At 42.0% G+C, this 15,594-nt stretch overlaps 1 protein-coding gene across 1 annotated transcript; it reads left to right on the plus strand.

Annotated features, from left to right (window-relative positions):
- Positions 1-9,541: 9,541 nt before the first annotated feature.
- Positions 9,542-15,330, plus strand: LOC112467540 (leucine-rich repeat-containing protein 24-like). The gene is made up of 2 exons (XM_025036221.1): positions 9,542-10,761; positions 11,005-15,330. Exons 1-2 carry the CDS (start codon positions 9,776-9,778, stop codon positions 12,311-12,313), a joined length of 2,295 nt encoding a protein of 764 aa, XP_024891989.1. The 5' UTR covers positions 9,542-9,775; the 3' UTR covers positions 12,314-15,330.
- Positions 15,331-15,594: the final 264 nt, after the last annotated feature.

A 15,594-nucleotide genomic window follows, 5' to 3' on the forward strand; every position in this document is an offset into this window, starting at 1 on the left:
AATGCGGGGATGAGGAGAGTCCGCGATCGTAAAACAGCGACAATGATGGAAAAAGCGTTGACAGCATCCGGCGGCCATGTTTGCATTCAAGGGCTGTTCGAGGTTTAGCGCATCCTTCGAGCTTATTAAGTGCTCAAGTCGATTAAGTATTTTTTTCATGTCAAATTTAAATTGTCTGAAGAACAATGCATAAGAAATAATGAGATAGATATATGTCGCAGGGATTTTGTGTAATTTGTTTTTTTCTTTGCAAAATTCCTATAGGAAATCCACAAAAACCGAGATATTATAAAATAAATAAAAATTATTAATATAAATATAAATAAGCATATTTATATTTATAAACGTAAATTATAATATATTTATAAATATATAAATTAATAAAAATTTCAACTCACAATTTCACTGGCAGTACCTATAAGGATTTTGCAAAATTACTAGTAAAATTGTAATTTTTATTTGTTCCATAATATCCCGGTTTTTTGTGTATTCTCTAAAAATAAAAAAAAAAAAACGAATTACACGAAATCACTACAACATATATGTAAATATTCAGTGACTCAAAGTTAATTCTAATTTATTTTTAATCGTATCGACGTTGAGAAAAACGCGGGCCACGTGTTAAATCGAATGTAAGACCGAAAATGAAAAACCGACGTGCGAGGGGATGTTATTTCCGCCGGTGAGATTAGCACAAAACGAGCCGACACACCGTTCACGAATTTTGCCGGAGCACCCAAGCCGGAAACTCGTACTCGCGGACGAAAACGCGCGCACGTCGGCTAATTACGACACTAATTTAAAAAGTCTTGGCGACGTTAACATTTCTCATTAAGGGAGTAACAAGCAGCTCGCGGCCGAAAATAACGAAGTCGCCCCGGCTGAAAATAACGAAGTCTCCGCTTGAAATTTTGTCGGGCGTAAACCTGCCCCCCGGCATTATGATGCGCGGTCGACAATTACTACGCTGTTTTGCCGAGCAAAAAGTCGCGTATAAAAATCGACCCAGGAAGCTCGCGATAAATGTGCGAGCATTTATATAGGAGATAAATTAAATCTCTAGTCTACGTGAAATAATTTCATCGGATTCTGCTTTTATTCCTCTACAAATATCTCTCTTCAAACCGTAACGCGCATAAAGATCTGGATTATCAGGAATGATACCCGGTTTCCTTATGTATTTCCGAGGATAGTTACCGAATCGATACCTTGCGCGAGATAGGACGAGAAGGGGAGGGGGAGAGAGAGAGAGAGAGAGAGAGGGACCGAGTAAGGGGCACATTTCATCATTTTATGATCCGTCCTCAGCTCTCCCAACGCAATCGCTGGTGAGTCAGATTAAATTGCATCTACGCCGACTAACGGGCGCATTAAATCTCGTAAGCTTCCACCTGATGGCAGATTCCGCAGCGAGTTACGTCCGCGCGAATTTTCAGACGTTGACGATATCCGCCGTCGGCTTAACGTCGAGCTACGTCAAGCGTCGCCGGTGTTGTCATCGTCGTCGCCGTCGCCGTTGCCGCCGTCGTCGATGCTGCTGCTGCTGCTGCTTGGCGATTCAGCTCGCGGAGAGGGCCAACGACGCACGTAATAGGGAAATGCGTCGACCTCACGGTGCCATTCCACGACCCTTTCCACGGAGCCGCCAGTAGCCGCAAAGGCGGAGAGGACGGTTCAATGATGATTCAGTAATTTCATGGCTCGACGGAGCGAGTCCCGTTAAAAGTGATTGCCGCCGGATGTCACGCGTCCGCTTTTGATCACCCAAATAAGATCGCGAAAGGACGGCTCGAGACTCCGCGATTCGAGGGACGGGGGAGAGATGTGATTTATGGGGTATTTTGAGATAAAATCAGTTTCTTTATATTCATGAAAAATTCTGAATCTAAATCAAATAGGCGTATTAAATTTAAGCCTCTATTTGCGAATATATAAAAACTGTGTTCCATCTCTCCTCTTCCCATTTTTATACAACAAGAATAATATTTTTAATAAATATAAAGTAAAATCAGAATTCACATCGTAATGTTAAATATAAAATTTATACCATAATATTAAATCATACATTTTATATCACAAATGTTAAATTATTCGGAGATATAGCTATTTCACTTCCATTTCGAAACGCGCAAATTTCACGACAGTTTATTCGTGTTTATGAACATTCCGTGAGGCATGCATTTATCGATATGCGCCGTATCCAAGGAAGGGGAATATTTATTTGCAATTCCGTGGCAATTAGCGGTTTAATTTTAATTTAAACGAAATATCAGCTCACGACGACGTCGACGACAACGATCCGGCGCGGCGCGGCCGGTTTTGTTACATGGTAACGCCTCAGCTATCAGTAAATAACGGTAAAATTAGCGACGCACTATTATCTCTATTAGCCATTGTTATTAGCGCAATTACGGGCACGGTAACATAATGCCTATTTGCAAGGCGCATTCGAACGCGATTGCGACGCAGGCGCGCCGCGTTTCCCCTAACGAACAATGTTTTCAAAACAATTAACTGATAATTCACATCGGCATTAGTTTGAGGTCTTGTTCAATTTTGCGGCAGCCACGTCATATCGTGTTCTCAATAATAATTATCTCAATGCTGACATCGATAACGAAATATTATCATATTCTTCCGCAATATTGTAACTTTTAAACTTAAATATTAAGGTAATATTTTTCGCAGTAAATTAAATTATTTAAATAAGATGCTTATAATATACGCATCAAAATTACATCAATTTAGAAGGACCACCAAAAAACCCATGATCGAACCCATGATCTTAACTATTAATCTGACCAAAACCAATATTGACCAAATCGTATTGTCATGATGATTATTATAGCCAGTTGGGTCGATTTCAAAGTCTCAACTGTTAATTAAGTTAATTATAATTGCTGGTGAAGTAAATGTTACTTGCTCGGTTTAAATATTAAACATCTCGACAATTACAAGTTTCAAACTAAAATTCCATTTAATCTAAATCAATTTAAAATTGAAATGGAAGTTTTTTTTTATTTTTTACAGTTTTTGGAGACTTAACTTTCCAAAGTCTTTAACAGTTTCTTTTATAAACGATAAACTGTCGACAGGTTCACGTTAAATGTTATCGCCATTCTGGTCAGTTTGATTTCTGCAGTCTCAGTTTTCTGCGATTTCGAGAAAATACGCGACTTTTTCGCTCCTGGATCAGCCTGTATATTCGTGATTTATTACACGGGTATCCGTCGCTCGGTTCGCGTTTGCGGACATTATCGGCGGGCTTGTCGTCGACGAGGCATTCGGCCCTTTATTTCCCGACTTTCGCGGAAGGAAGAAAAATAGACGGTGCTCCTCGCGGCGCCCCGGGATCGTTACTTTCCAGATCTCTTTCGGCGAAAGACGGCGGAAAAAGTCGGACGCGTTTTCGCGGCGCATCGATTACGGTATTCAGTAATTTTGTGCTCCGCCGGAGCGAGCTGGAAAAAAAAATATCGCCGCGCGTTATTTCGGCGCCGTCGATTCCCGATGGTGGAGTGCTCGACCAGAAATGAAAATCGGAATGTGATTGTACCTCTGCATTTGAAGTCTGATTTGTTACTGACGAGAAGAGAATTGACGATCATTTTTTAAAAGAACGACAAGTCGTTGAAGATATTTGAGAAAATAGTATAATAAATTATGTATGCTTATATAAATGCTATATAAACGGATAAAATGACAGCAGAAAGAGAACAAAGACCTCTCTTTGTTGGCAAAAAAGGGGACAAAAGCCGCAGTCTTTTATCTTTCGTATCTTGTCACAACGAGGGTTCAGTGCTGTCCAAATTTGGAGGAATTTTCCATGCTGGAAATTCGTGTTTACCTAACAGGGGTCTGTCAAAGCGAGGGAGAAATGTGTCCGCGAGCTTGGAGAAGGGTCGCTACAAAAAGAAGGGTGAGAATGGGAGGTAAGGATCAAATTCGCCGTTCGATTTTGCGACTGATCGATCGTGACGCTCGGTAATTCTACACTTCGTTGAAGCGGCTTCATGTTAACGAGAAAAAGGGGGAAAATTTTCAGTTTTGGGATATGCGCATTTCTTATATTACATAATGGACGTTATTACATTTAGTTTATAACAAAAAATAAAAATAATAAAATATTCCTGTGTGCCTGTTTTTTTAATAAAAAAGATATATAATAGTGTACATACATACAAAAAACATAGGGGAGATCTGGGTTAGTTGGTACACGAAAAACTATTGTAAAGGTTTGACAAAAGATACTGCATAAAAAATATAATATATCCGCAAAAACATTGCGATAATATTTCAATTAGTTATTTCAGGTTGAGTATCGTATTTTCACAAACAGAAGATATTTTTAGTTTTGTATGACCGAAAAATAAATTAATGATACATTGAATGTTATATTAAATTTGGTTATTATATCATAATTCTAACAGTTTCTTTAAAATATTTACTTTAAATGTAATAACTTTCAGTTATGTTAGTCTTAAAAAATTTTTTTGCTTAAGCAATAATCAAAATATCTAAATATGGTAGGTCGGAGCTGATTGTGACGGGGTAGGTTGTTACAGCTTTCTACTTATAATTTCAACTCCGTCGATGTAACACATAACCTCGGCATAACATAGTGGCAGATAGTTTAATCTTATGTACGATTTTACCGTTAACGTCTCTTATTACATTTTTAAGCATTTGTATGGGTAACCTTTGTAAGAAAAAACCAAGTCGATATCTTATCGGGCCTAAGAGATATCGAGGAAACCGTGAAAATACATTTCACCCCTGTAGGGGTCGAAGGGATTTTCTAAAAATTCCTTCTTAGTGGGTGCTTACGTCATGGAAGAAATATACTCTTCGAATTTCATGTTTCTAGGTTGAGGAGTTTGGACTGAACATTGATGAGTCAATCAGTCAGTCAGTCAGTCAGTCAGGCCATATATATATATATATATATATAAGGCGATTATATTTGTAATAACTAGCCTTATGTGAAGTAAGTTATCACAGTAATAGATTAAGTTATAAAAGATCTAATTTTCAAAGTATAATACCCATATTATATATATATATATATATATATATATATATATATATATAATAACATATTATACACGATTTAAATATGGACCAAATTATGCAACGTTATATAAGCTCTTAATTCGAATAACGAAACTGAAAGATATACATTAAATAAGTTAATTAAATAGTATACTTTAACGCGACTAGAATATGACTTCATTTCTTCTCTCTGTCATATTATTACAGATTATTATTACATTAGTAAACTAAGGATAAAGTCTCTTTCGATTCTGATACTCTCGAAGGATCGATTAGGTCGGATTCGAATGACATTAAAGTACAATTCCCCATCGTTGTACGCTTCTTCCACTTATACTCTCAAAGGAATAAAAACGAATCATAGTTAATTGAATTAACATAGCGATAGCCGGTGTTTTATTAGCAGAAAAGTCGTTCAGGATATTTTTACAATTTAAAGGAAAGATAACTATATAATTATTTATAACAATATATAGCTGCTCATGCATAGAACTTATTTTAACATTCAATATCGACCGCGTTTTATAATTCTCAAGAATATTTTTATTTTAACTTTTGAAATATCCAATAATATCTTTAATTCAATCCGTATTTTTTCTACAATTTTTCTATTTACGAAGCTATCGTGAAGAAAGGTAGATCGTATCCCGTTCCATTTCAATTCTTCCTTACGTATTTTTTATCAATATCTAGCAATTGCATCGACGAATTTACCTAGCTGTTAATTTACCTTCACGATCGCGAGGTTGGGAAGGGGCTGTTCTCGATATTTGCCCACTCGATCTCGAGCCTTTGTAAGTCGCGCTGAAAGTCGAGAATGAAGGTACCAAAGAACTGCTTGCCTTTACCCCGCCAGAAGAGGCAGGAATAAGGGGCTTCGAACACGCTTGAGGAGACGGAAGAGCCATACCGGTCCCGAGGAACTTTAAGGAACAATCGCGCACTGTATATCGCAATTTTTATTTCAGTCGCTCTATTCTCTCTTGCACAACGTACTCGATAGCTCCAAGTTTATTACGTTCTTAGATTAGATTAGGTTCTTACAATTTCTGTATTTCAAAGCGTTTATGAAATGAAAACAGTGCAGCTCAGAACTGCTCTTGTAATCTACACCCTAGATAAAATACCATCGAAACATTTGTGTTTTTACTGTTTTTATTGTTCTCCTGGTTATCAATCTAATTATCGACAAATTGATTTCTTAACACTCTTCTAAACAAGTAATTGAACGTTATCATATCTATCTATCCGACCGAAAAGTCCATGTTCTCGGTTGGTTAGAGAGGATCGATGAAAAAGATTGACGGAAATTCTTGTCCCTGCGGCTTTGTGCTGCGCCCCGTAAATCGAGGAAGATACCGGAAGTGGCCTAAAAAGATAGTACCCGATTTCTTTCGTATACGATTCGAACAACTTTCAGAAACGTTCTTGCCATCTCCCCTTCTTCCCTCTGTCTATCTATCTCTCTCTCTCTCTCTTCCCCTCTTTCTCATTGTCTGTTCTCTTTAGTCGCGCAACTCCCTTGTTTCTCGGTAATTAAACGGGGGTCGATGTCAATTAAATTATCCCCGCTGCGTTTCACACGTGATGTGACGGTTCCCCGACAATGAGAGATACACCACTGCCATAATCGATATAGTTGCTCGACTATTCATCAGTCATAAATGTCACAGTGTAGTTGTGCAATAGTTGCCCTAAAATTGATACATTGCGACTATTAGCATTTTAATTATTTAGTTATGATTCATAATATGTAGAATATGTTTCAAGACTCGTAGAATTAATATATATACTCCGTGCGCCAATAAAAGAAACAAATTTATAATTTTTATCTGAAGATATTACAGAAGAGATAACGAGCTCGCTATCGATAATCACTTCTACCTTATCATATGCATTAACGAAACATAAGGAAATATCGCAAGATTTCAATTCAAGTTTTTTCAAGTTAACACGTTTTAACCGTATTATTCCTCCGCTGATAACAGTCATAATAACGTTTAAAATGACGATTCACCATCTCGGATGGATGCCCTCAACGCCGTTTAGCGCTTCGTCTCTTTCGCCTCGTTTACATTTTGCCAGTGGAAAGTATTTCTTCCCATTTTGCAGTCGGACAGCATTTTCTCTCGCCGAAATGGTGGTAACAATTAACGAAATACCTCGGAATCGGCATGACCGTTGAATTTAATCGCGACATTATCGTTACGGTTTTAATGACCGAAGGCGTCGTTTAACTCGCTCTTAAAGATCTGTTAAAACGACTCGCGTTTAGTGCGTTTTTTTTCCGCCCGGAAACGAATTATCTTTCTGTCGAAGCTGATACGAGAGACGAGTCTCGCGAAAATAAGTTCATATAAAATATTGAATTTTTTCATGCGGAAGGAAAACCGTACGTTGAAAAGTTAAAATGCGTATCCTCCCAAGCCTTCTCCCAATACTCGACTTTTTCATTTTCAACCCTCATTTCCATTTCGAGCGATAGAGAAAGAGAAGCGTATTCCACCGTTTCGCATTCGATATTTACTGCCGGCCGCGAGACGCTAGCGCAATTTTAAAGAAGCCCCTTTAAGGGCCCTCCTTCGCGCGCCCAAAGCGAGCACCGGCGCGGCGGTTTACCGGGGACTATTTTCAACCCTCCGGGTTCGACAATTCGCATCCCGATGAAAACGTTTGCTGACTAAACGAGCTGCCGCGATTCCGAAGGCGAGCACGAAAAAAGCGGAATGAAGGAACGAATGCGAATGAACGAAAGAATGAATCTTCCGTGTCGCACACCATCGTGTGTTTTTTTTAAATGTCTTTTCACAATTTTTTTTTCCATGCACGTTGCCTCACCATTTATGCGAGTTCGCGTTTACACGGCATCAAGTATGCATAGAGGCAGGAAGCATGGCTCGGCGATAATTTGCGAGCGCGTATTGAAAAGAACGTGATCCGACAGAATTATCGTAATTTCGATTTACGTTTACATGCAGGATGATTCTGGGTTCGGAAAATCAATGCTCTTATACGTATAATGCACATACATATACACACATAGAAGTTATATTTATATAATTGATAATATATATATTGGATTAAATTGTATATTAATTACAAGTATGTGTGTGTCTTTCTACTTTACGTAAAAAATGTACATTTGTGCAATGACCGTAATTAAACTTAAGTAACAAATAGGGATGTGCGATTTTGCGATATATCACTAGCATCATTTTATATCGCAAACACTATTTTAAATTTCCTCTGTTATATAATTTTAAATTTCATGATTTAAAACAATCAAAATGTATAATAAAAAATTTTCAAAAATCGTAAAATTAAAAATTACCTAATATAACGGGGGAAATTTAAAATAGTGTTTGCGATATAAAATAATGTGATTCAAAATTGCGTTTGTGATACAAAATGTTGCACAATTCAAAATATAAGATATATAAAAATAGAAATGCAATATATATCGCATTCACTGTGATTCTTAAGGGAGATCGCAATTTTGAAAATCGCACTTTCTAATAGTAATAAATTACAAATAGATAGAAAGACTTAGTCTGTCGATAATACAAATTATATACAACACGTGATATTACGTAAACTGTCGAGTGGCGCGTCAAGATCGTATCCGCGCGGTTTGCGTTTTTCAATGCCGCTCCCGACAGCGATTTTAAAGACACAGGGGGAAAAAAAATTGCAACTCACGCGGCGACTACGACGACGAGGGTCAGTTGATATTGGATTCGAAACGTACGAGATCGGCAATATCCTTCCAGGCCTCTTCCCTTCGCATTCCTCGACCTCGGAGAAAGGCTTCCTCTCACCGGGCATCTCCGGGATAAAGCCACGAGAGGAATGGAAGGTTTGCATGCCACGCTGCGCGAACGCGCTCGATATTCCGATATCCTGATATCGGGGAGTGTTTCTCCTCGCGACATCCTTGCCTCCTCTCCGGGATATACACCCTCTTCATGGAATTTATTATCCGCTCTCAACCTGCGTTCTGTGCACTTCCCCTCGCTCCCTCATCCCTCGCGGAAAACCCTCGGGAATCACCTTACTGAGGATTCGGCGGTTTCTATGCCCCGATGCGGTGGCTGTTTTTCCACGAGACTTTCTAGACGAGGGAAGTCCTGATCCAGCCGAGGATCTCTAATAGTCCTTTCGTTCGCGGGAGCAAAATCCCTCGAGAGCAAAATCCCGTAATCAATTGTCGTCGGTGCACCAAGCTGATAAAAATTTTACACGCAAAAACGGCTTTCTTGAAACAACTCGCGATTACGAGCGCTCTTGAGATCAAACATTTCAGATCGGTGAGTCAATGAGTTAATTTTTAATTTAGCAAAATTATTCAGGTCTGCGAGTTCGCGATCTTTGCTGAATTTTCCCGCGAATTATTCCCGGGCTCGAGCTTGTCTACTTGTAACCATTTATCACATCGTGATCCAAAGTGCACCGTAATTCATCGGCTCGTTCATCTTATTGTTGCAGAGATCCGCCTCTCGGTATTTCGCGAGCTGATGACCTCGCAGGCAGTCGTGCACTCACCTCCGCATCGACTCGATCGAAGCACCGCAGTCTCCCTTCGGCAACGCTGAAGGGTCAGCGCGCGTGGCAGTGGTGGGTCAGCGAAAAATGCGATAGAAACGGAGGGATACGACTACAAGAGAGAGAGAGAGAGGACGAGGAAGAAAACGAGGTGGGTTTGTACGACCGATGAGAGAGCACCATGTGCTCGATCGTACCGGTCTGGCGGCGGAGGGCTGCCCTCCTCGGCACGATGTTGCTGCTATTGTCCTGGGGAACAGACGCGGCGGAGGGCTGCCCGAGCATGTGCGCGTGCAAGTGGAAGGGCGGGAAGGAATGGGTCGAGTGCGCGAACCGCGGTCTCAAAGGATTGCCGCAGGGCGCCCGAGAGGAGACGCAGGTGCTCGACTTGTCGGGCAATCATCTGGTCAGCCTGCCGCCGGAATGCTTCCGCGCCCTTGGCTTGATCAACCTACAGCGACTCTATCTGGGCAAGTCTCAGATCAGTCGCATCGCCTCGGAGGCGTTCGTCGGCCTGGTCGGCCTAGTGGAGCTCGATCTGTCTGAGAACAAAATCGAGGAGGTGCCTACGGACACGTTCGCGTCCTATTCGAGTTTGATGAGGCTTATACTGAACGGGAATCCGATCAAGGAGATTCGCCAAGGCGCGTTTCTCCATCTGGCGCATCTGACCAACTTGGAGATCAGCAAATGCGCTATAGAGGTCGTCGAGCAGAACGCTTTCGAGGGCCTCCAGTCGTTGGAGTGGCTCCGGCTGGACGGCAATCGACTCACCTACGTGCCAGATCACACTCTGCCGCTCGGGGGAAATCTCAGAGGATTGACTCTTCACAATAACCCGTGGCAGTGCGACTGTAGATTGCGAATAATGCAGACCTGGCTGAAGGAGTCGGCGCCGGCGGCGCCACAGGAATCCGAACCCGTCTGCGATTCCCCGGCGAGGCTGCAAGGCAAGCAGATCAAGAGTCTTAAGGCCAACGAATTAGCCTGCCTGCCGCGTATCGATCTTCAAGATCACTTGGAGATCTACGAGGGCGGAAATGTCACTTTGAGATGCGACGTTCACGCGGTTCCGACCGCCAAAGTCACTTGGTGGTTCAACGGAGAACCGTGCGAGCTGCAGCACGAAAACAATTCCATGGCCGGCAGTATTTCTGCATTTCCGAGGTAAGCGAATTTCCAGCTCCTATTATAGGCCGGTATTCGTAGTCAGATTTTATATTTAAGATCGTCTCAAGTTTATCTTCAGACGCTGTAGAGAACTCGTTTTATTGGCTACGAAGTATCTAAAGATAAACTTAAGTCGATCTTATATATAAGATCTGACTATAAATATCGGTCATAGAGCTTCTACGAAACCTTGTCTACGTTTCTTTTGTTTCGAAACGCGTTTCTCTGCATCTATTCTAGGTGCATCTATCGACAACGAGGCGGGACCAACATGAGCAGCACGCTGTTCCTCTTCTCGGTCGAGTCGCTCGACGAGGGCATCTACAGCTGTATCGCGGAAAACAGCGCGGGTTCTGCAGTGGCGAATCTTTCTCTCCGCGTGCTCTTCCGCGAGAAACCCACCATGGAGCCACCTTCCGACAATCCTGGTTCCGGCTACTTGGTCGCGATTGTCGCGGGCGCGCTGGTAGGCACTCTTCTGGCACTGGGCTGTTTGGTGGGTAGCGTGATATACTGCGCGAAGAAGCGGCGTAGCGACCGAAAGCGCAATTCGAAAGCGTTGGTGACGCAGAGCAAATCGGTGCTGCCGATCACGAAAGACACCACCAGCAGCGCCTGCCGAAAGGGTAACGGTAGCCTGATCGGTGGTCTCGAACATCAGCAGATGGTCTCGTATACCGAGCGTGAGATCAATCGCGCGGCCACTTTGGAACGCCGGGAGCACACCAGGAACAATCACCTAGATCGGGATGCGTATTCAGTGGCAAGTCCGGTCGCCAAGTATCTGACCGAGCCTGATCTGATCAACGAGGTGCCTGAAAACACCGAGGTAGGCTACGGTCAGCTGTACGGACGGCATCATCAGCGTGCCGGCGGCATCGATCGGCAGGTCCTGGAGTACGACTCGGGCTATCCGCTGCAGCCCGATCTGCGACCGCCGCCGGTTCTGCCGCAGATGAGCTACCTGGATCAGGATGGCTACCCGCTCAATTTCGGCCTGCCCAAGATCACCTTCAGCACTGCCAGCACTCTGCCCAGGCTCCGGCAACGTATGTCGGAGCCAGGCTCGGCGGCCGCGCCGGCAGCCAGATACTCGCGCGAGGCGGAATTCCTCGCGAGATCACCGGGATACGATCCCATTTTACCGCGCACCGACGCCAGGTACACCGCCGAGGGTTATCCTTATCCGGTGCATCAGCATCAACACCAGCATCAACATCAGCATCAGCATCAACAGCAACAACAACAGTCACAACCGCAGACGATACAGCCACCCCCGCCGATTCAACCGGTCGAGCAACCGATTCAACAACAGCTGCCCATTCAGTCGCCAGTCTCGCCGGTCGCTGTTTTCCCGGAGGTACCCTTCATACCGTCACCTCCGGCGGCTTACAGAGGTGAAACCACCCCGCTGTCGCCGCGATCGCTCCTCGGCAAAACCGCTCGCGAGGCCGCGGCCGCGGCCGCCGCGAGGGCCGAGGAGATCCAACCGCCGAATCATCCAGAAAGTCCCGACGAGGGCTACGTGGGAGACGCCATGGACGTCTGAAAAATCCGAACCGAACGAGAGTTCGGGAATCGGATATAAGAAACGTGGGAAATACATCCTGGATCTACCGCGAATAAAATTAATACATCGTTTACTTTTTACGGGTTTACTCTCAGTTTTTATCTACTGAAAAAAAAAAGGATCGGATTGATCGATTTCTTTGCGGAAAACGTCGCAATTAAAATTTTTTAAAAATATACATAGAAGAAATTGTTTTAACGAGATTGTACAAACTTTCTTTAAAGTATACCAAGATATAGTTAACATTTGTTACTCGATTTTTGCTAAAAAGAATTTTATCTTAGAAGATTTAATTTTAAGAATTTACACATGTTGCACAAATATTTAAACATTTTTGTATTAAGTACTTCAATCATTTCGAATATAAGAAAATTAATTTGAGAACAGAAATGTTCATCGTTTTGATGCAAAAATTTTCATATGAGTCAAGAGGGAAGACCTGTCCTCATTCTTTTTGCTCAACATATTGACCCAGCAGACAGAATAACGTCATTTATATTTGCATACAAATTTTCGAGTAATTTTTATAATCTCCTCCCATTATGCGCGCCAAGGATGGAGACCTAAACGAATAACGAGATATCAGCATCAAGGAGGAAATCTGTCCTCGTCATGGAACCAGATTAATTCGCGGAGAATAACAGGGTCCAGGATGTGATTGGCGGAACAGGGCCACCCGAGACGGCACGAACAAAGGACTCGTCCTGGCGGCGGAGACGTAATAGATTAATCAGAAGGCATGTCTCGAATGTCGCTGCGGTGCGCAGTCCTCGTCAGAATCGGGGGAGAGACCGGCGGAGATATTCGCGCGGTGGAACGCGGTGGAAAGCGGTGGAAGGCAGCGGAACGCGGGTGATTCTTGCGCTCCGCGTATTCGAAGGAAATCGACTCCGAAAAATTTACGCGGGTCGCGTTTAAACGCGGAGAGTGCTTTTTCGGACACACCAAGATGGCGGGGCCGGATTTATTTAAACGGCGTGTCGCGCTTGTGAAATACGACGACGTCTTTTGGACGCGATCCAAGGAGAAACGTTCGGTCGCGTTGAAAAGGAACCAAGATGGCGTGACTGATCCTTAAAGTGATAGATAAATGTTTGGCGGACTCGATCGAGTGAAACGCGCCCCATGGACCCCGAAGGCGCGCTTTCAGCATCGCGAGCGAGAACGTGACTGGTGCTCAAAGCGGCCTCCTCCGATGGGGATCCGCTACGAAAATGTGAAATTAATTAAATTTAATTGTTCATGTTGATCCCTGAGACTGAGACGAAGTCTCCGCGATAAATCGATTGCGGAACGAGCGAGATGGATGTAAAATAGTAATAAAAGGAGACTGTTCCCTTTTAATCGTAAATATTATAAATATTTGACAAGTTTTATATATTATTTGCCACGTGTCTTCTACACACAATTTTCAAAAACTGTTTTGCAAAATTATTGTTATATTAAAAAATATATAACATATTTATTGCTGTTCCTTTTGAACGTATTATGATTGATATGATCTGGTCGCTTCAATTATTCTTAATGGCTCTTGGATTACTCTGATATTGTTTAAGATCGACAACAGCGTTATATAGCCCATGGCACATGGGGTGCTCGTGACTCGGAAATCTGCTCAAGCCTTTTTTGCATCTCTTTTCCTCCCTCGGCAGTATTCTGTTCTGGACTTATAGAATAAATGTCATTTATTTCTCTTGAGGACCCTCTCGATCCTGGCGTTTCAAGGCGGAGACGCAACTGTAGCGATTCTGCTGTAGTGATAATAATGTTAACTTGGTGTTTAAGATTGGCGAGATTAGGAGCGCCGCGATGGCGCTCGACCTGATGTACAGAGACCGTTGAGCATACAGGATGTTCTGAAAACGGTGTATACCAGAATCGGATCGGAGCGGGGAATTTCGAAAGCAAATTTACCTTCGAAAGAATTTAATCTTGGAAATCCTCTCTATACGAAAGTTAGGAAGAGATCAAGATTTAGTCGGATCAAGAAATCCGATATTGAATTTTATTTCTCGAAATGTTAAGAATTATGATTTACTTAAATAAGTTTCACTTTATTGCTTCGTCGTAGACTGTTTATTTTGCCGAAGAAGATTTCGCGAGTTAATTCCAGCTCCTCGGAATGGTATACGTCTCTTTTGGGACGCCCCGTATATCTATATATATATATACATACACGTATATATAAATATATATATACAAACACACAACACGCATAGATATATACATATTATATGGCGCGTACACTAAAAAAAACCACTAAGCGATGAAAAATCGGTGAAAGTAGTTATTTTTTAAAGGTGTCTTCGAGATTGCGATTCGAGCTGGCTTCGCCCTCTCAAGTAATCAGTCGATCTCTGCAGTCGATAGACATGCAACGGGATGGAAATCAATCGGTATTGTTTCTATAAAAAAAAGATTAAGTGTAACACTTGTATAAATTTGCGTGTATAACATCAATCACTCAGAAAACGCTGATGAGTTGATGACGACTTATCATAACTGCAAGGTGGCGCCGGACGTGAAGACGGAAGAATGCGCCCCGAGAAAGCGCCGAGTCCTAGGAGGGTCCTTTCATCGTCAGAAGTACCAGACGAGGAAACTGGTTTCCTTTCCGTCGCCGTAATCACGACGCGATTCACGGATGAACAGTGTTTGCCTTCCAGTCTGGCGACTCGCGAGGATATAGAATCCTGCCTGTGTCCTTTAAGCTTTGCCGTCGAGGTAACTCGAAATTTGTCTTCGCCTTCGAGCTTCGTATATAACAATATTTCATCTTGTTCCGGGGGCAAGTAATTTATTTACATTTTGAGAAATTTCAGGCAAAACGAGAATGTTTAAGACAAGAAGTGAAGAGAAACTTCTTAGTACGGCAAGGAAAATAAAAAATTGTTTATTTCAGTTAGTTAAAATTTAATGTTTTGGACCACGTCGACATCTGACAAACATTTTACAAGTAAATTAATAAAACAGATGTTTTTAACCAACAGATGATTGAAATTCTTTTTATCTTCTTTTTATTGAAATATAAATATATCAGCATTAATATTTTTTGACTGAAAGGCAATTAATAATAAAATTTGTGCGATATTTTTAATAACCAAAATACATTTAAATTTGATTGCACGTTTTCAGGATCGTCAACTTTCGAAATTTAAATTATATCGAGTTGCGAACGTAATTTTACGCACTGTCGAAATTAAGCGAAAGGAGTTCTGTGCGTTTATCGTTTATTTAATTAGAACTTTTTAAACGAGCTT

This window comes from Temnothorax curvispinosus, unplaced genomic scaffold (assembly GCF_003070985.1).
Source record: "Temnothorax curvispinosus isolate PA1 unplaced genomic scaffold, ASM307098v1 QBEX01017496.1, whole genome shotgun sequence".
Taxonomy (NCBI): domain Eukaryota; kingdom Metazoa; phylum Arthropoda; class Insecta; order Hymenoptera; family Formicidae; genus Temnothorax; species Temnothorax curvispinosus.

Coding starts and splice junctions, on each gene's coding strand:
- LOC112467540 (XM_025036221.1), top strand. CDS start 9,776: ATGTGCTCGATCGTACCGGTCTGGCGGCGGAGGGCTGCCCTCCTCGGC. Junction 10,762..11,004: donor AGTATTTCTGCATTTCCGAG/GTAAGCGAATTT, acceptor CATCTATTCTAG/GTGCATCTATCGACAACGAG.